The 21,012-nt window shown below is 38.1% G+C and overlaps 1 protein-coding gene across 1 annotated transcript in view; it reads left to right on the plus strand.

Moving 5' to 3' along the window:
* Positions 1-212: 212 nt before the first annotated feature.
* The window catches only part of LOC141444641 (uncharacterized), a gene marked incomplete at its 3' end in the record, with an annotated part of 33,664 nt that continues 12,864 nt past the window's right edge, over positions 213-21,012 (plus strand). Inside the window, 15 exon segments of the mRNA XM_074110212.1 lie at positions 213-300; positions 1,288-1,321; positions 2,830-2,868; positions 5,440-5,766; positions 6,490-6,708; positions 9,114-9,173; positions 10,034-10,081; positions 13,059-13,106; positions 13,706-13,801; positions 14,392-14,439; positions 16,070-16,165; positions 17,311-17,358; positions 18,174-18,269; positions 18,714-18,761; positions 20,198-20,293. Of these exon segments, the coding sequence (XP_073966313.1) occupies positions 259-300; positions 1,288-1,321; positions 2,830-2,868; positions 5,440-5,766; positions 6,490-6,708; positions 9,114-9,173; positions 10,034-10,081; positions 13,059-13,106; positions 13,706-13,801; positions 14,392-14,439; positions 16,070-16,165; positions 17,311-17,358; positions 18,174-18,269; positions 18,714-18,761; positions 20,198-20,293 (1,345 nt within the window).

Raw genomic sequence — 21,012 nt, forward strand, 5'->3', positions numbered from 1 at the left:
CGTCGTTCTTTCGTGACTTTGTCACAGTGACGTTATTTATTCCCCATGTCTATACGCCCCGCGACCAACCAACCAATAAGCACCGCACAATTAGTTACACTCCACAATAAATGTATTTAATGTGTAAATGAAACAATTAAATTTGTACAGCTGTTATATTGTTTTCGTACGGAGTTAATATAAATGGTAGCAATGTTGTTCAGCTATTTAGTGGACTCAGAGGTAGAAATCTGACCACTAGGTTCGGCGGCACGAGACATGAAGTTGATATTGGGGCTGGCGCTCTTTGCGCTCTGTGACGTGAGTTGACTTTTTTATTATCCCGACTATAGGGTAGATTAGTAGGCTGAGCCGTGGTGGCCTAGTGGTTTGACCTATCGCCTCTCAAGCAGAGGGCCGTGGGTTCGAACCCCGGCTCGCACCTCTGAGTTTTTCCAAATTCATGTGCGGAATTACATTTGAAATTTACCACGAGCTTTGCGGTGAAGGAGAACATCGTGAGGAAACCTGCACAAACCTGCGAAGCGATTCAATGGTGCGTGCGGAGTTCCCAATCCGCACTGGGCCCGCGTGGGAACTATGGCCCAAGCCCTCTTGATCTGAGAGGAGGCCTGTGCCCAGCAGTGGGACGTATATAGGCTGAGATGATGATGAGGGTAGATTGGGAATACACCAATTAATCATTTGGGCCATGGGGCCCGCTAGGATGGCCAGCCTTGGAATACACCAATCGATTCGTAGACGAGTTGGTTGTTACAAGATGTTTTTCCTTCACCAAAAAGGTCATGATAAATAGGGAATATTACTGCAATATTATCCCGTCAGAGTGCAGCACTAGCAGTTAATGGTTTATATTTTTTGAGTATCTTAAATGTCCGTAGGATGCCGTAATATCATATATTATATTTCAATTATTTTTTATTGTATTTTATGTATTAAGTATATTAAATATAATGACCCGGATAACTCACGTCTTAAATCGAGTTTAGCTCGACATGTTTCGGGCTAATCCGTAGCCCTTCGTCTTCGGAGCAACGCGACTCAGCGCTGCTGCAAGACGAAGGGCTACGGATTAGCCCGAAACATGTCGAGCTAAACTCGATTTAAGACGTGAGTTATCCGGGTCATTATATTTAATATGAGTGAGTCTCACGGTAGTTTCATGTTCAAAATTAAGTATATTGTTTAAAATATTGTACAGTAGCTTCCACTAATTAAAATAAAAAGCAGTTTGCTAATAATGATATTACCTAAGTAAACGGTTTCTAAAACACGTCTTATTTTTAGGTCTACCTAACGACGGCGTCGCCCGATCCGAATCGTAAGTTATTTTAACATTATCTACTTATACAATTGTTAGACCCGCTTACCCGGGCAACAATCAATCGCTGTTGATGGGGCTGGTTCCACTTCAAAGCCAAGTCAGAAAGGTTGAATACTAGATTTTATTCACTTACTAGGTACATGTAATGTATGAACTTAATCTTAGGACCTATGTCACTCGCGCTCTGCCAGCAGCATGCCCCGCTGGTCCAGACCTCGATCCTCCCTTCCACCGAACCGCGCAAATTATTGCGTGACGATTGGTCTACGTCGTCACGTGACGACGTAGACCAATAGCCATCGCCGATATTTCCCCCCAATGTATTTACCAATTAAAACCGAACAAGTATTGCCATTAATAAAATTTATCGACAATACTTATTCAAAAAGTCATATTAACGAATTAAAAAAACAATAACGTTAGATATTTTATCATAATAATCTAAAACCCTAACACAATGTACACTCACACATATTTTTATATGTGGTAGAGCCTTACTGTAACCATGCTGGCTGCAGTACGAATGGGCCGGCTCGACCGGGTTAATACCACACTCCCACAGAATACCGGCGCGAAATAGTAGTTTTGCTACTGTGTTTCTTACGTTGAGTGGGAGATCCGACCCCCAACCCAACCCAACTCCCTCCCCTCTTCCCCCTCCTCTATCCCCTCCCCTTCAGGCCGGCAACGCACCCGCAGTCCTAATAATGCTGTAGGTGTCCATGGGTGGCGGTGCAAAATTTCTGCGAATGTTTTGGTAATTACTTACTGGGTAATTCTCGGAACAAAGTACAAACGGAACGCACTTCTTTCGAACTAGACTGCCATAGACAATTTGGCACCATAACGAAAAACTGAATATTCGCATTCGCGTTCGCGAATGTTCAAAAAATGACATTCGTTACATCACTAATGTACAGTCGAACAAATTGAATCATGAACCAGGGTGGAACCTTCTAATAATCAATTTCACTTTGATTTCCCTGACAAAAGTTTGAGATGTGACATTAGTAGCACAAAGCTTCCACCCTGGTTCATGATTCAATGAGGGCTATCGTTTTTTGTCTCACTAGATGGCGCACTGTTGCGTGAGGTTTTTAAGTATGGCTTTCAAAGTCTGTTATTGCGGGCGTGAAAACAAAGTTTAGATTAAAATGATATTTAATACACCTTAAAACCGTACTATAAAAATATCGAGCATGCCACAGTGTTGCATAGTCCCCGTTTTGTTCGGAAAAAAGGGAGGACAAAGGTTTCCGAAAGACAAGACTGTCTCAAAACACAGACATTCATTGCCCCGAAACGCATATTTGCCATAATTAATTTCAGATATTGCAAAATATTCATAAAATTATTCTAATTATAAATTAACCCGCGTAGCTCACCCAAAAACTATGAGATTTGACATTTCGGAGACCTCACGCTACACTAGCGCCTCTAGTGGCGAATTCATACGCGATAGCCCTCATTCGTTCGACTGTACTGACACGTTCATAATGTTACAGGGGTGCCACATGGACTACACGTTGTTCGCGAGTTCAACGGTAAGATAATACAACTACAACAACTACAGTAGTCCGCCGCTAAGTCAATTCTGACACCTGTCATCCTGGTACTAAATGAATTAATTCCTCTTAATGGCGGCCATAAGGCTTGGGCCAATGTCAGTTAAATTAAAGATAAATATATTCCTCTTATTCACGTTGTACGGTGATTGTAGTTTTTGCTATCAAAATTCCAGAAACCACGCGGAGACCACTTACGCATTAAAAAATGTCAGACACGAGAGCAATATAGAATTTTGTGATCACTGTTAAGGTTAATCGCCGCATAAAACACTATCAAAATTATACTTCAACTAGCCAAAGAAGCAGAAATACCAAAATTAGATATCGTCTACATCCGCCATGTTCGAATGCTACAAATCGAATCTGGTACTAAATGCGTCAATGTTTTTTCACTACTCATGCTCTTAAAATGTTACTTTAGTCTCTGCATGTCAAGACTAAGGGGCTGTTTCACCATCCATTGATTAGTGTTAACTGACGGTTAAATGTGATGCCGTCTCTATATGTTTTGTTCGAATAGACGGAGACGGCATCACATTTAACCGTCAGTTAACACTAATTAATGGATGGTGAAACGGCCCCTAAAGCTCCTTCTTATTCTCTAGGGATTAAAAGTATTTTTTTTTTCATTTACGTTGGAAACCCCTAAACAGCGAACACGGTGCTTGTGAACGGAGGATTTTTAGGGCGTGGAAATAACCGCAAAATGACAACTGTGCAAAAATATAAAAAAACACGATTTAATTTCGTGAAACACAATTAATGATTACGAATATGAATCTATTCAATTATATTATAAGGATTAATTCATTTTATTATGCATAGTCCTATTAGTTTTAAAATAGTTTTCAATTTTGAAACTGTTGGCTAAATATGCAAGCATTTAAAGCGTCACTTAAAAAAAAAATTAAAAAGAAAAAAACCCGAAATATTTTTTTTTGCTATTTCAATTTTGAACAGATGGCCTGTCCATTAGCCGAGCGTACATTTTTAAAAGTAATATTGTAATTTTAACAGACCATTGTTTTTTTCCTCGCATTCAAAGTGAAAAGTAGAGTGTTTAACGCGAGACTAAACAACCATAATGCCACTCGAACTATAGCCAACATCTCGTATCATTATGGCTTGTTTTAGTCCCTTGTTGAACAATCTACTATTGTTTTTTGACGTATTCAGTATGGGAGTGACACGTGTCAGGACTGACTTCTAACGGCAGACTATATACTATACGAGTGTATCTACAGGCTAGTAAAGTTGGCACTAGTACAGTCGAGTTCATAACTTGTGAGCAAAAATTTGATCAAATAACCTAACTAAACAAAACGTTGGAAAACCCTCGACTTCAATCAAAGTTCAATATCTCAAATACAGCTGAACCGATTTTGATAAAACATGTCTAAGAACCATCGCTAGAAAACCTGCTTTTAATGTAAAAAAAAACACACGTTTAAGAGCTACGGTGCCACAGACACACACAGACATACAGACACACAGACACACACGGTGCCACAGACAGACCGACACACACACAGACATACAGACACACAGACACACATAGCGGTCAAACTTATAACACCCCTCTTTTTTGCTCGGTGGTGTTCAATATTTTGATCAAATATTTCTCACAAGAAGCAATTCATAGACAATTTCTGTCAAAGTTCTCTTGAACGGTAATTGTAGTTTTTGCAACTTGATAGTAAAATCCAGAAACCACGCGGAGACCACTTGTTAAAAAATGTTAGACAGATATAGAATTTTGATCAAATTAATTTTCAAAATCTTCACTAAGTTAGATGATATACTCGAATTGTCGATTGTACAGTGAGGTCCGTTTGACAGCTTTGCCTTTGTGCCTCATTTGTGATTGGTTAAATAAACGAGCAATCCACAGGCAAGGCTGTAATGTCAAATGCAATACCGTCTTTACCACAAGGGCACACGGAGCCCGTGTCCAGGCCCCCCAGCTTAGGGGCCCCCCGAAAGGTCAATAAGTGTCTTAAATAAATAAATAAAATAAAAAGACATTTATTGCCACATTAAAAAAATACAATGAACATTTACAACAGAAACACACCAAATAAAACGTAAATTTAACACACTATTTTTTTCATACTTACCTATATCACCTCCTGGATCCTGGACGTATCGATCAAAGGTGTCCCCCAATGTGGGAAAATTAAAATTAGTCATTTTAATTTGTTTAAGTTGACAGTTTCGTAGGACACGTTCTATGCGTGTCAAATTGTTTAGCGGTTTGACATTAGGGACCTGTGGTTTTTTTTTTAATTTTATTGTCCTCAAGTGAGGACCGGGGGATCCAGGAGGATAATTTTATGTGTGTGTATTAAATAAAATACTTAGGTAGAACCTTCATAGCAGAAAAAAAAACTTTCTAAAAGGGCCCCTAGTTCTTGTGTGCCCTGGTCAAAAGGACCTAACGATGCTAACGCCATCTAGCGCTATTTTGCCTGTAGAAAAACTCTTTGTAACAGTCCAAAGTGAAATTTTAAACAAAAACTTACAATTTAATTGCATATTTGATATCAGGCGGGCGCCGGCAAGAGGAGCATCGCCACGTTGAACAAAAAGAAGTGAAGGAGGAACAAGTAGAAGAAGTGCAAGAAGTAAAACAAGTGCAGGAAGTAAAACAAGTGCAGGAAGTGAAAGAAGTGCAGGAAGTGGAAGAAGTAAAGGAAGTGAAAGAAGAAAAGGAAGTCAAACAGTTCTCTGAAGAGTCCAGCTTCTCGGAACAGAGCTCGAGCCAGAGCGAGAGCGAGTTCTCCGAAACCAAGAGCCAGAGAAGCGAGAAGAAGGAGTTCAGTGAACATGAGAGTGAGAGTGAAGAGTTCAGAGAGCACGAACACGGGCATGAAGGTGAGACATGTATATTTTTATTAATGTAAATTAAACCAAAAATCATAAAAATATACCTACAGTACAGATGTATAGTTAAAATTCTGGGTGACGTCACGTCTTGCGAGTTTTTAGCACGGCGTGACGTCACAGGCTCCCACGCCCGAATTTGAACGCGCTTTTCTTTGTATTTTTTTAAGCGAGCGACCTGCTGAGCTGGCAACGTTGCATTTTTGTTAGTTTTTCTCGATTATTCCATAAAAATTGAATGAAAATTAAAAATGTGGTCTGATAGAGCTGTTCTTAATATGCAAGTTAATGTGTCTACTCCAATAATTATGCGTGATCTAGACTTTTATTTTCTTTAAAAACTGTTTGTTCGTTTCGCACATTAACTTATATATTAAGAAGAGTTCTATCAGACCACATTTTTAATTTTCATTATTTTTTTATGGAATAATCGAGAAAAACTAACAAAAATGCAACGTTGCCAGCTCAGCAGGTATACGTTTTTCATTTTCATTTCATTTTCATAAGTTAAACGCTCTTAAAAGTAATTCAGTAGTAACACTTAAATGATAACTATTTACACTTACGAGTAGTTATCCTAAGCTTAGGCTAGAATAAAATGCATTTGGTCAAATGAAACATAGGTACATGAAACAAATCATTCGTGAAAAAAGTTTTGGTTGAACATTAGTGAACCCTTGTATAGCCAGAACTCTTAAATATACTTTACCGCAGGTCCAGGACATCATCCGCCTTTCGGCCAGCCCGGTGGGCCTATAGTTGGCCACGGGCCTCGTGGTCCTGCTCCTAAACCTCGCATTCCTCTCGGCCATGGGCCAGTTGTGCGACCTAGCCACGGCCTTGGCCCAGCGGTGCCTCTTCCCGGCCAGGGCGTACCTCGAGCCGAGATTCCTCAGAGCGGTCTGCCCCGCATACCAGCTAGGCCTTTGCCAGGTAAGAAAGAAGACCCATTCGTCGATGATACTGAATGCTGCGTAACCAACCATGGCTCATTAGCCATTGTCCGCGTAACCAACCATGGCTCATTAGCCATTGTCCGCGTAACTAACAATGTCTCATTAGCTATTGTCCGCGTAACCAACCATGACTCATTAGCCATTGTCCGCGTAACCAACAATGGCTTATTAGCCATTGTCCGAATAACCAACCATGGCTCATTATCCATTGTCCGCGTAACTAACAATGTCTCATTAGCTATTGTCCGCGTAACCAACCATGACTCATTAGCCATTGTCCGCGTAACCAACAATGGCTTATTAGCCATTGTCCGAATAACCAACCATGGCTCATTAGCCATTGTCCGCGTAACCAACAATGGCTCATTAGCCATTGTCCGCGTAACCAACCATGGCTCATTAGCCATTGTCCGCGTAACCAACAATGGCTCATTAGCCATTGTCCGCGTAACCAACCATGGCTCATTAGCCATTGTCCGCGTAACTAACAATGTCTCATTAGCTATTGTCCGCGTAACCAACCATGGCTCATTAGCCATTGTCCGAATAACCAACCATGGCTCATTAGCCAATGTCCGCGTAACCAACAATGGCTTATTAGCCATTGTCCGCGTAACCAACAATGGCTCATTAGCCATTGTCCGCGTAACCAACCATGACTCATTAGCCATTGTCCGAGTAACCAACCATGGCTCATTAGCCAATGTCCGCGTAACCAACAATGGCTTATTAGCCATTGTCCGAATAACCAACCATGGCTCATTATCCATTGTCCGCGTAACCAACAATGGCTCATTAGCCATTGTCCGCGTAACCAACCATGACTCATTAGCCATTGTCCGCGTAACCAACAATGGCTTATTAGCCATTGTCCGAATAACCAACCATGGCTCATTAGCCATTGTCCGCGTAACCAACATGGCTCATTAGCCATTGTCCGAATAACCAACCATGGCTCATTATCCATTGTCCGCGTAACCAACAATGGCTCATTAGCCATTGTCCGAATAACCAACCATGACTCATTAGCCATTGTCCGCGTAACCAACAATGGCTCATTAGCCATTGTCCGCGTAACCAACCATGGCTCATTAGCCATTGTCCGCGTAACCAACAATGGCTCATTAGCCATTGTCCGAATAACCAACCATGGCTCATTAGCCATTGTCCGCGTAACCAACCATGGCTCATTAGCCATTGTCCGCGTAACCAACCATGGCTCATTAGCCATTGTCCGCGTAACCAACAATGGCTCATTAGCCATTGTCCGCGTAACCAACCATGGCTCATTAGCCATTGTCCGCGTAACCAACAATTGCTAATTAGCCATTGTCCGCGTAACCAACCATGGCTCATTAGCCATTGTCCGCGTAACCAACCATGGCTCATTAGCCATTGTCCGCGTAACCAACCATGGCTCATTAGCCATTGTCCGCGTAACCAACAATGGCTCATTAGCCATTGTCCGCGTAACCAACAATGGCTCATTAGCCATTGTCCGAATAACCAACCATGGCTCATTATCCATTGTCCGCGTAACCAACAATGGCTCATTAGCCATTGTCCGCGTAACCAACCATGGCTCATTAGCCATTGTCCGCGTAACCAACAATGTCTCATTAGCCATTGTCCGCGTAACCAACAATGGCTCATTAGCCATTGTCCGCGTAACCAACCATGGCTCATTAGCCATTGTCCGCGTAACCAACCATGGCTCATTAGCCATTGTCCGCGTAACCAACAATGGCTCATTAGCCATTGTCCGCGTAACCAACAATGGCTCATTAGCCATTGTCCGCGTAACCAACAATGGCTCATTAGCCATTGTCCGCGTAACCAACAATGGCTCATTAGCCATTGTCCGCGTAACCAACCATGGCTCATTAGCCATTGTCCGCGTAACAACAATGTCTCATTAGCCATTGTCCGTAACCAACAATAACTCATTAGCCATTGTCCGCGTAACCAACAATGGCTCATTATCCATTGTCCGCGTAACCAACAATGGCTCATTAATTGTCCGCGTAACCAACTATGGCTCATTAGCCATTGTCCGCGTAACTAATGGCTCATTAGCCATTGTCCGCGTAACCAACAACTTTAGCTTTGTCCGCGTAAAAATGAATCTGTCGGTAACCAAAATCTTATTAGCTATTTTTGAATTACGCAACTTGGCTTATTTTTTGTCCGGTAATGCTGGCTCATTAGCCATTGTCCGAGGATAAAAATTCTTTAATTATCTAAAAATACCTTAGCCACCTCGGTAACCCAGATATTTTTTGTTAGATTGTCTAAACCACCCGTGTTTAAATACTCGTATAATCATAATGGCTATAGAATTGATCAGCAAACTGGTTATAACAACCTTTGTTTGTGTTGCAGTTATCGAAGGAATCAAGGATGTAGCTATAGAATTGATCAGCAAACTCTTCGGGTCTACTGGTATGTATCTGCCAACTAACGAGTTGAAGTTGAATGATTATATTACGCACACGAGAGTTGAAGTAATGATTTATGTAACACAGCTAATAAAGAACTATGTTTTTCAACTTTTCAAAAAGCTTCAACCGCCGAAAAAACCGAAAAGCAAAAAATAATAAACCTTTTTCTCCTTTCTCTTCTATTTAACCTTAATCTAGTTACTTGTTTGAAGTAGGTGCCTCAGCACGAGCCAGGAGGAGTGATAGAAGCCCATCAGGTAGACGACTATAGGTCCACTCTTGATGGCTAGTGCTGATCGAGGCATCGACTTCAGACTAGTACCTAGATTAAGGTTAAATAGAAAAGAAAGGAGAAAAAGGTTCATTATTTTTGCTTTTTGGTTTTTCTGCGGTTTTTTTTAAGTTTTTATATTATAACTTTTTTCACACCCTTGGGGTATTTTTTTCCAAATTTATATAATACCAACTTCAAGGTATACCTACCCTAACCAATAAAAAAATATTATCAAAATCGGACTACTCTGTAAAAAGTTATGCCTGGTCATACATCAAACAATCAATCATACCCTGTTTTCCCATTACCATTTCCCTAAGGGTAGGATTTTTTTTCCAAATTTATATGGGACCACCCTCGGGGTAAGCGTCGACTTGAGAACCTCCTCCGTTTTTTTCGTCGGAGGATGAATGAAATGATGGTGTAGGTAGGTGTCAAAATCCCGCTGTCATATGACATGTTCCTGAGAGCGTGACCTCAACTCAAGTGGCACTACACTACCTTTACCAAATTTTGAGTATACAATAAGCTAGACCCCTAAACATACTTATATTAAGACGTTATATATAAATAAAATTTATTTTTAGATGTCGAAGAAGCGAGCGAGATCCTTTACGAACTGACTGGCATTCGAGGTAAGGACACCATAATATTTTACAAAGTTACACTCATACTAAACTGGTTTTTGTTAGTGACGTACCACTGTCATCCAGTAATATTGCCTAGTTATATCGCCGGCATTTTCAGCCGACGGGTATATTGTCGGCGATTTTCAAAGGCAATTTTGAATGTTTCTTAAATCTCTGCTAGGAAACTTTGGGAATGCTTTAATTAGACATGTGAAGCAATGCTAATGCAAAAAAAATATATTTGCAAGAGTCCATTTAGCTTTTAACGTGTTTTCAATTAGCCTGTAAAAATTTCAGTACAAAATAAATGCTTATGGCATATTTTCGAACTAGGTTCCGTTTGCAAATATTTTTCTTTATATAACATATTTTTCATTCTGACGCCGATTTTTCAATATTAATACGTAGGAAGCGATACAATGAAAACAAAATTACTTAGACATTAGTAATAGATAATGTTTGTTTGTATTCTATACACGGTTGAAATGTGTAAATGGTTGATGTTAGATTGTGAGTCATAGTAGGTATGGTAATTATTACTGTTTATTTTAGTCATTATTAACTACTTTTATAGCTACCGCGGCGTTAGATATCGAACACAGTTCAAACCAAGCGCTATCTTTTTAAAAACCAAGCAAATACGGTGAAACTTTGGAATCAATTTACATCGCCGGTATTTTCGGACTGGTACAAACCAGCGGAGCGGAGCTCCTATTCCGCTCAGTTAAGGCTGCTTATCGGGTTTTTGTACTTTTGGTCATTTGAAAATAGGTATTTCGAGCTTCGGTGTATCGGTTATCGGTATTTTGTACTTTCGGTATTTTGAATTTCGATTTGTTAAGTGTCGATATTTCGACTGTAGGTAATATGATTTTTCGGTATTATAATACATACCCCATTTTCGGGATTTTGTACTTTCGGTCATTTAAAAATAGATATTTCGACCTTCGGTGTATTGGTTGTTGGTATTTTGTACATTCGGTATTCTGAATTTCGATGTGTTATGCGTCGACATTTCAACTGTAGGTATTATGATTTGTCGGTCTTATAATACATACCCGAATTGATCTGATTGAAATGCATTTAGACAACTCACAAAGAAGCTTAACGACTAATGTTTATAATACAATGACGAATTATCATTTATTCTTTATTTGCCCACTTTAACGTAGTGGCGTTAACTACATTAACTGAATGAAAACAGTTCTTTTAAACCAAAGTTGGCCGAAATCAAGCCCGCGGGCCATGACTTGGCCCGCCAAGGCAATTGAATTTGCCCGCCAACACAATTAGTATATTATAAATAAATCAAAAATATGTTTTTCATGTAGGTATAATTTTAGTTGTTAGGTGGTCCGATGCCGCCACAGATTAAAAAAACTTTGCCCAGCTAAAAAATCTATTGATCAGCCATTTAAATAATTTCACAAAAACTACGCAACACATTTCTATCATTTATCGAGAAACAATAAATATAATGACGTTAATTAAAGCAAATTCGCTATATGTTCAAAAACAAATTTGTTTGTACAGTCGTTTTAATTCAATGCTGCCTCGTCCTTGCTCACAGCTGGCCAAATAATTGATTAATATGAATTGAGGCAATGAAACTATATAAAAGTAATAAATTGTGGATAGTTGGCTTTGAGGCATATTGTGTTTGCGTGCTGGTACAATGCGTAGAACGCTGTAAATCAACTAGGAACATGTTTGCGGAGGTGACGCTGAGACTCTGTTGTCGATTTGCGCTCTTAGTATAGGTACTTTGAAAAGATACTGTTTCAAACTATATGAAAGTAAGAGAAATCTAGTATGTATTTACGCTAACACACTGTTATTGAGACATACAAATCAGTATACAAGTAGGTCAGTCGGTCTTCCATTCACCATAGCTAATATCTACATATTTTGATATCATCAACAACAGAAACTTGTTTGCTAATGTCGTACGGAACTCGAAACAAAATATCGGTTTTCTATTTCTTTCTCGTTTGAATCTTCAAGGCGATGAAAACCGACGAATCCCGCCCGAGCGAAATTAACATTCCGGTTGTACTGTTCACTGGGTTTTTCCTAACGGTAAATTAAAAGAAAAGAAAGGAAGAAAGAATATATTTATTTGTCAAAATGTTGTACAAGAAAAATAACCTAACCCTAACCTAAGACAAAAATTGATGCACGGCATGAACATAATATAAAAAAATCTTCAGCTTTTAAATACCAGTGTATTCGGGAGACAATAGCAACCTGCCTACCGGATTCAGTTAAAGCTCTACGAGTAGCTTTAGAATTGTGAAATTGAATTAAGTACTCATTACTATTTAAAATTAATTATTTCTTCAAATAACATTAGTTTTGTCCTTAAATTGAAGAATTTATTGACCATGAAAAATTAACGTAAACAAAGTAACCGATATTTTGACGTGCAATAAAATAATTGTTAAGTTTTACTACAAATTACATTGAATACCTTGTACCAACTTAATTAAGTCCTATGAAAAAAAATGCTAAAAACCTTAAAAACAGCATTGTGGATCCAAATTGATTGGGATAAACTAAAAATAATCTAAGTGCTTTTAGTTTTTAGTACAGAGGTTTTTAATAATTGTCAGGTAAAATTGAAAAAAAATCTAAAAAGTCCACAAAAACTGTCGACTTTATCCATTTTTTTTGCCTTTGATATTAATTTCTTCTTGACAATAGATCTGAAGTTTGTATCCGTTTCATTTATAATATTTTTTGGAATTTTCTTATAAAAACGTATGCAATTTCCCAGAAACGACTTTTTGTTTTTAGCCAGTCTGTAAGATGGAACTTTAAGCTTCCCTGTGTTTCTAGTAGCCTTTGGCTTATCGACCATAGTGGGAAAATCACATATGCGGCCTATTTACTGAATCAATGATTTGAATTTGGATATTGTATTTTAACCCGACTGCCCGAATAAGGGTTATTACTGATCTAATTTTGGCTAAATTTTTTTCAGAGGTCGAACAAGCAATTAGTTATGTCGAGAGAGTCGCTAAAATAGGTGGTAAGTAAATAAACTTTAAAACTATCCCTACGTTTTTTATTTTTATTTTCAAAATTAAGTGAAAAACAACTATAAATTACAATTTGCAACTTAGACTTAAAAATTAAATAACTTAACTGAAGCTTAAAAATAACATATAATGTGCCTTTCATATGTCTTAACATATGGGCCCTATACCAATCTTGACCTTCCATTTCAAATTCAAATTTATCTGAAATATCGAAACCTACTACAAAATTAACTCGTTCACATGTTAACTAACTGCACCGATCCCTTTAAAAGCCTTAATTGTCCTGTAATTCGTTAATTAATTGTTTTTACGAGTGGATTTGCTCGTTGAAGTGGCAATTGGCGGGCCTTATAGAAGATGGCAGTTGGGGTCAAAAAGTTAAAAAGTTCTCGAATGGAGACCGGGGATAGGCAGGCACAGCGAGCAACATCCACTAACGAGATGGACGGATAACCTGGCTAAAGCTGCAGGTTCTCGGTGGATGCAGCCCGCTTCCAACCGGAGCAAGGAGATCTACGGGGAGGCCTATGTCCAACAGTAAACGTCTTTCGGCTGATACGATACTTTTATTTCATACGTTTTTTTTCAGACCGTAACAAGGCGATTGATTTCATGAAATGCGCCAAAGGATCCAGGGAGTGGAGATATGTCATCTCCTTCTTGAAACAGCTGGAAGGCACTGCTAGTAAGTATACAAAGAGCACAGCAAAATACGCGCTGGTTCGTTAAAAAGCATCCCGTATAGTATAACCAAACCCGGATGAGACTGGTTAAATACCACTTATACCACACTACTTATTCTGTCTGATCCTTCTGCATCAGGGATGGATTGATCATGTCAGGGCCCCTAAGAAATGTAATGCTCGCGACATCTTTTCAGCTACCTATTTGAAGAGTATTCTTTTCAAGTTCAATCAAGTTAAGTGACAATAATTATCTGTTGAAAAGAAGCAATAATACCAATACGGTATTTAAAACTCTTGGACTGCCATATCCTGTATATTATTATGAAAATATAAGTAGATATATGGCGACTGTATAGCGAAGAAAAGAAATGATTCGATTGTTTTTTTTATAATCTATAATCTGTCACTTTCTAAAACGCTTTTCTCTATACAATAATTAAAAATTATGGCGCTTCTTGCGGGTGACGTCACATGCAATTATGTCTTTCTCAGTCTATTCTGAATTACCAATTTTTTAACACTGTTTTAAGTTATATCATAACCACTCACTTGATTGCGATTGTTCTGATTGACGTTTTCCAATTTTCAGATATCGAGGTTATCATCGAACTTATGAGGGAGCTGACCAATGAAACAGGTTAGTTTTAAGATTAAATTATATTCGAAATTCAAATATTTAATCAGATATACCGGGTGGGCCCTGTAACAGGAGCAAAAAATTAAAACACAGGTTCTGCTACGCAAATGGAACTACTTTATATCTAGTGCCATCCACGAAGACATCAATGAAGATCTGTTAAGAATCAGTAATTGGTCTTCCACCAACTGTTTAGCTCTAAATCTTGCTAAATCCAAATATATAATTGGGACTAGGCAACAAATTGAAAAAATAAATAATTATAAGTAACCCTAAAATAACTTTGGACGGTGTTGGAGTAGAGGGAGTGGAAGAAGCTCGTAGCCTTGGGTTATTAATTGACCACAAAGTTTGTTTTGAAATGCACGTAACAGAGACAGTTCGCAGCTGTTTTTATCGGTTGAAAATTCTTTACAATTTTCGGGACTTTCTCAGTGTCAACACTAGAATAAATTTATGTGAATCGCTCATACATTCCAAACTCACTTATTGTCTTACGGTTTACTGGCCCTGTCTCTTAGAACGATCACGCAGGCAACTCCAAAGAGTGCAAAAAGCTTGTGCCAGATTTTGTTTCGCTATCCCACCGCGTACCCACGTAACGCCATATTTGAACAACGCAGGTATTTTAAAGCTTTCTGCTAGATACGAACTTTTATTGTCATGCTTGCTGTTTGATACTAAGTATTAAATGGCAAACGCCCAGCTAAGTATTTATATAAAAAACTCGTTTGGTCCTCCTCCAAGCGTTTAATCCGTGATTCGCGTAACGTGGTGATATGCGTGCCCAGACACAAGACTGTCACTTTCAGGGCGTGTTTCAGATACCAATCCACTAAGTGCTCGAACAATATCCCCCCACCACTCCGAAACATTGAGTCAAAATCAAACTTTCGTATTAAGCTCAGATTGCACTTATTGTCTCTCCAGAGACTCTTATCTTGAAAGCTGTGGTTTAATTTTTTGCTCCTGTCACAGGGCCCACCTAGTATATGCCATTTTATGCTAAACCATCAGTATAAGGCTATATATAACATTAAAATGATTTTTTTTGGTGATATTTTTTTGTAAAATTCGCGAATTCGTTTTAACAGTTTTTTCAAAATGGCCGCGCCACCTGACGGTAACTTTTACATATGGCGCTGTCACCCCAAGGGCTAGTGTTGTGCCCTTAACTAAATAATCCAATATTGCAAATGCATTCAAGCAATATTCCCAATATTGCCATTGTGGCAGTGTGGCAATATTGGAACTTTTTACACCAGAAAATTTCCAGCAATATCGTCAATGGCGTTGAAGACAGCACTATATGTGGATGTAACTAAAAAATGACATATTTTAAAATACATATTTTAATTAGGAATCGACGAATTGCGGGTTAATATTTTAAAAAAACTTTTAGTATTAATATGAATCAAATAAATAGGTACAACTTTTTAACTAAAACGAAAACTGACTAATAAAACTTTTCGCTGAGTGTTTTTTTTATTGCTCGTAAAAAAACATACATATAAGTGATAAGGTACATGCTCGTTTGGCACCCTCATGGTAAAATACTCGTAATTACGAGTAGAGTATTTACTGGTTAAATTATAACTATTATTTACCTACTGAATGCAAATATTTCCAGATGTATGGAAGGCATACACCATCCTGGAGCGTCTGACCGGTCACAGCGACTTCGACGCCATCTACGAGATACTGGAGAAGATATCCGGTGGAAAGAGTAAGTGTTATCATCATAAACGAAACAGTTATATGTATACCTAACGAATATTTTTTTATTTTATTTTAATTATAATTACTATCGGTAATATGGCTTCTAACCCCTTTTTTATCAACGTGACAATTGTCAGTAACATATTATGTCGAGTGACAATCTATTATTATTAATTGTATCAAGGACTATATAGTCCTTGATTGTATCTAAATTTAAAGATAATTTATGTTGTGAAATTTTAATAAGAATTATTTTTCGTGGTCTATATTTATTTGTACAATTGTCAGTAAATCTTGACATGAGATTAATACTGTGTCATAATTAATTTTGAATAAAGTAGTGAACTAAATGAAAAAAATATTGAAATTAGTTTCTTATAATTGACTTTTCTATACAAAATAAAAATAAAAACCATGGGTAATTTTTTTTGGACATCCCCAATTGTAGTGTTTTGGTACGTACGCGTATTCTCAAAATGGCTTTTTAAGAAAGTACCTGTCAGCATGGTGAAATAGGGCCCTGATTTCTTCATGTAATTAATATGTATTCAAATATATTATCGTCATCAAAAATAAGTTTAATTCGCTCAAGTATTTTTAATAATTATTCAAAAATTTATTCTTATCAACACCTGTTCTGTTTTACAATTAAAATTAAAATTACTGAAGCGATGTAATAGCTTTATAAAATATGAAACAGGTGAATGGAAACGTGATAAAAGATTGTTGAAAAGGTTATTGTCACATAAGGTTACAAATTTTAAACAAGTATATTTAAGCGAAATAAATACAAAGATGTATATTGCGTCTTTTTAAACATTTAAGATACAAATAACTTTACTATATATACAATTCCCCTAAGTCTTGTCCCGTGCGGAAGGCCCATAAGGCTGGCTGCATTTCCGAGCTGTATCGAGATCCCAGTACGTTGTGCGAGAAATGCACCAGGTTACAATAGGTTAAATGATATTGTAACGGATAACTCACGTCTTAAACCGAGTTTAGCTCGACATGTTTCGGGCTATTTCGTAGCCCTTCTTCTCAGGAGCACGCGACTCGGCGGCTGCGTGAGTGATATGAGCGAGTCTCGCGGTAGTTTCATGTTCAAAATTACATAAGGTTGTTGTATACATTAGTATTGTTTGATTTCAGATTCTCATGAAATTGCCGACTTCTTCAGACACGTGGCACACACCAACGGTAAATAACACCTACGTGGTTTCAGTTTATCTTGAATTTTCACTTTATTTATCGATGAAATAGAATAAACCTTTGAGAACAGTATGTCAGTTGTGGACCGAGTGATAAATCGGTCATTTTCCATTAATGCCCCGGGCATACGTCGTGTAAAGTGCGGCGTGTCGTATAAGTGTCAGAGGGACCACACGACACGACACGAACTTCGAGTTTCGAGGTTCGTAGTAGGCCTGCTGATGCGTGACGACACAACACGACAGGTAAATGTGAATGCGGCTAAACTTAAATAGTTTTTTCACAAACGAGAGGGAGCAAAGTGCAACTTTTCTGTTCAAGGCTTTTCTAAGTGCTTTATTTATTTTTTGAAGTTGATGATTGTAGAACCACGCTATTTTCTATGCTGGTTGTTCTTTAATAATATTTAGATTTTTTTTTCAAGTTTCTTAATGCTCGGTGTGAAAAGTTGTATGAGCTACTCGGGAGCAAAATTATTTTCATCTTGGGCGTTAACACTTGAATCCCTCATTACGCTCAGGATTCTACTTTAGAATCCCTTGCTACGCTCAGGATTCTATTGTACAATCCTTCGTTATATTCTGGAATCAATGTACGCCCTCGCCGTAAATACACCATTTTGCTCCCTTGTGACACAAATAACTATTTTTTTACCCAGGAAACTATACCCTATTACTTAAGTATATTACTTTTTAAAGACTCAAGTAATAAAGTACCTAAGCTTTAGAAACGTGTTGGGTTCGTAAAAAAAAACCTTTACAATATTCTTTCTGGCTAATAAATTATCTTTGTTCTTCATTCAGGTGTGGAAGGTGTAAGAATCCAGGTGGAGAAGATGACTGGGGGCATTGGACCAGCCGAATTCCCTAAAGTGTTCGAGATACTTCTGCCTGAAATTGGTGTGTATATATTTTTCATTTATCTTTACATTGTGTTATCCTCCTCTCCTTAACAAAAAGTGTATACCTCACAGTTAAATTTTCAAATAACATTGTATTATAAATGTAAATATAAGTAGTTTATTAAAGTGTCAAATATAAAATAATAATTATAACATTGTATTAAATCCAAGTAATCAAGTCAATTTTATATTAACTACAACAATCTTATTACTTACGATACTTAGTTATTTTTTTATTGAATGTAATACCTACTTATGTGTATTTTTATTCAAATAAACAGCTTTATTTTTTAATAATTAAAGTAAGTTTCCGCTGTAGGTACACAAATTATGTAATGTACGCTTAGATCTTTTAACTAAGCGACGAATTTCAATGCGGTGATCAGTTCATTATATAAGTATTTTTTTCATTTTATTTTACTTTTTGTAAATTTGTTTTCAGACCTTAAAGGAGCCATGAATCTCATGATCTCGGCGACCAGATCTGGTGGTGAGTGTTTATAAAGCTTTTAAAAATTATAATTCCTATAAATATCATGTGGGTATGTGTTTGTGTGTTTGTGAGAGAGAGAAGCATTTATTTACTTACACATATTCGATACACAAAAATACACTAAATAGAGGGAAAGAATACAAAATTAATATCGGATAGTATAACTGAAGGGTCCACGGAAAGAACATGCCTAGTCACCTTTTTTTTAAACTGAGGTTTTAATCTAGAAAAGAAGAAAGAAAGAAAATAAATGTATTTTCTTTCTTTCTTCTTTTCTTTCTAATATGAAAATGTAGAGCTCGCAAAGTACTATGACTTACCATTGAATTAAATAACTTGAAAACAATACAACGGCACGGTGAAATTACTGGCACTTGAGGTATCCCATCTTAGGCCTCTAGGTTGGCAACGCATCTGCAATGCCCCTGGTGTTGCAGATGTTTGTGGGCGGTGGTGATCTCTTACCATCAGGAGACCCACTTGCTCGTTTTTCACTTATAAATAAATGGTAACCATAGTAATTGTTCGAGGTGGCTAACTTTCAAACCGGTATAACTCAAAAAGTTGCTTAGGTGACTAGACAGGTTCTTTGTGTGGACCCTTCAACTGGACCCCACTTAGCATAATGTTGCGGCAAGCCCCAATGCCTTAGCCCAATGCTGTTTTTCAGTGGGACCCATCATGTCGTGGTTCCCTTTGCTTCACGCGGATGTACAGTTTAAATATTCTAGAACTACACTCGTTACTAGAGTTTACCCGCTGCTTCGCACGCGTAAACTACTTATTCGATCTGGTACAATGGAAATTCCGGGATTTTATAAAATTCCCCGCGGAATTCCCAAAATTTATATCGTGGTCTTCAATGAGGTTGTGTTAAGAACAACTGTACAAAATTTCAAGACTCTAAACCCAGCGGTAGCGTTTTCAAGATTTTATCCCTATCCCGTGGGAATATCTGGATATAAAGTAGCCTATATGTTATTCCAGACGTCCAGCTACCTACGTACCTACCATAAATCCGTTTTAGCGTGAAGGAGTTACACACATACACACACACACACACACACACACACACACACACACACACACACACACACACACACACAGACAAACTTTCGCATTTATAATATTAGTAGGATAGTATTTATTACGACCAGATGGCCTAGTGGTTAGAGAACCTGACTACGAAGCTTGAGGTCCCGGGTTCGATTCCCGTGTCGGGGCAGATATTTGTATGAAAAATACGAATGTTTGTTCTCGGGTCTTGGGTGTTTAATATGTATATAAGTATGTATCTATCTAAATAATTATATTTATCCGTTGCTTAGTACCCATAACACAAGCTTTGCTAAGCTTACTTTGGGACTAGGTCAGTTGGTGTGAATTGTACCGTGATATTTATTTATTTATTACGAATTAAAACTGTTTTCTAGATCTCGGGGAGGCCATCCTTGAGATGAACCGTATCATGGGCAAATCGAAGATCTCAGAGAGCATCATCGTCCTCAAGAGGATAACCGGACAGCGACGTAAGTATAATGATAATCATCAGGGCCACCTTTCACTTATTAGAGGCCCTCTGGGCACAAGGCGGCCACGCCGTACAAAATACGCGTTCTTGAATCTACAAAGGCACGACGATGTCTGTACACACGTCAATGTGTGCGTATGATACACAGGGCTGACTATCGCAAAACCCTAATAAGTGCTACCAATGACATTTAAAGATACTTATATGTAGGTATGGCTTAGATAGTGCAAATCAATGTAATCGTTAATCTTACCTATTTATTTAATCTAATTAAAGTGTCTGTCTGTATATTTATAAGCATTATTATTTTCAATTACAATAGATATACCACCTACAAACTTAAACGAATTATTAGGTAGGTAGTTATTTCATGTATTAATCGCGATAATTTCAGAAATCATTATTTATTTAGAAAATGGAAGTAGGTAGGGTACCGTTACCATTTCGCAAAATGATTGCTCCCGAACTTAGTGCCGTGCGGCCGACAAACATCGCGTCGCGCACCCGACTGCTTTCCTGCGGTTTTCCTGCAATCTGCGCTTGAGGGGTGGGGTAACTCGAACCGGTGGGGGGCGGAGCGTGTCCATTCTGTACGTCAGTACTATTATATATTCTGTGCCCTGGGCACAACATGCTGCATTCTATAAGCCTGAGTTGGAAATTGTAAATTGTTATGGAAATAAACAAAATATTTTGCCGGGAAATACACACTGGCCC

Source organism: Choristoneura fumiferana, chromosome 30 (assembly GCF_025370935.1).
Source record: "Choristoneura fumiferana chromosome 30, NRCan_CFum_1, whole genome shotgun sequence".
Lineage (NCBI taxonomy): Eukaryota > Metazoa > Arthropoda > Insecta > Lepidoptera > Tortricidae > Choristoneura > Choristoneura fumiferana.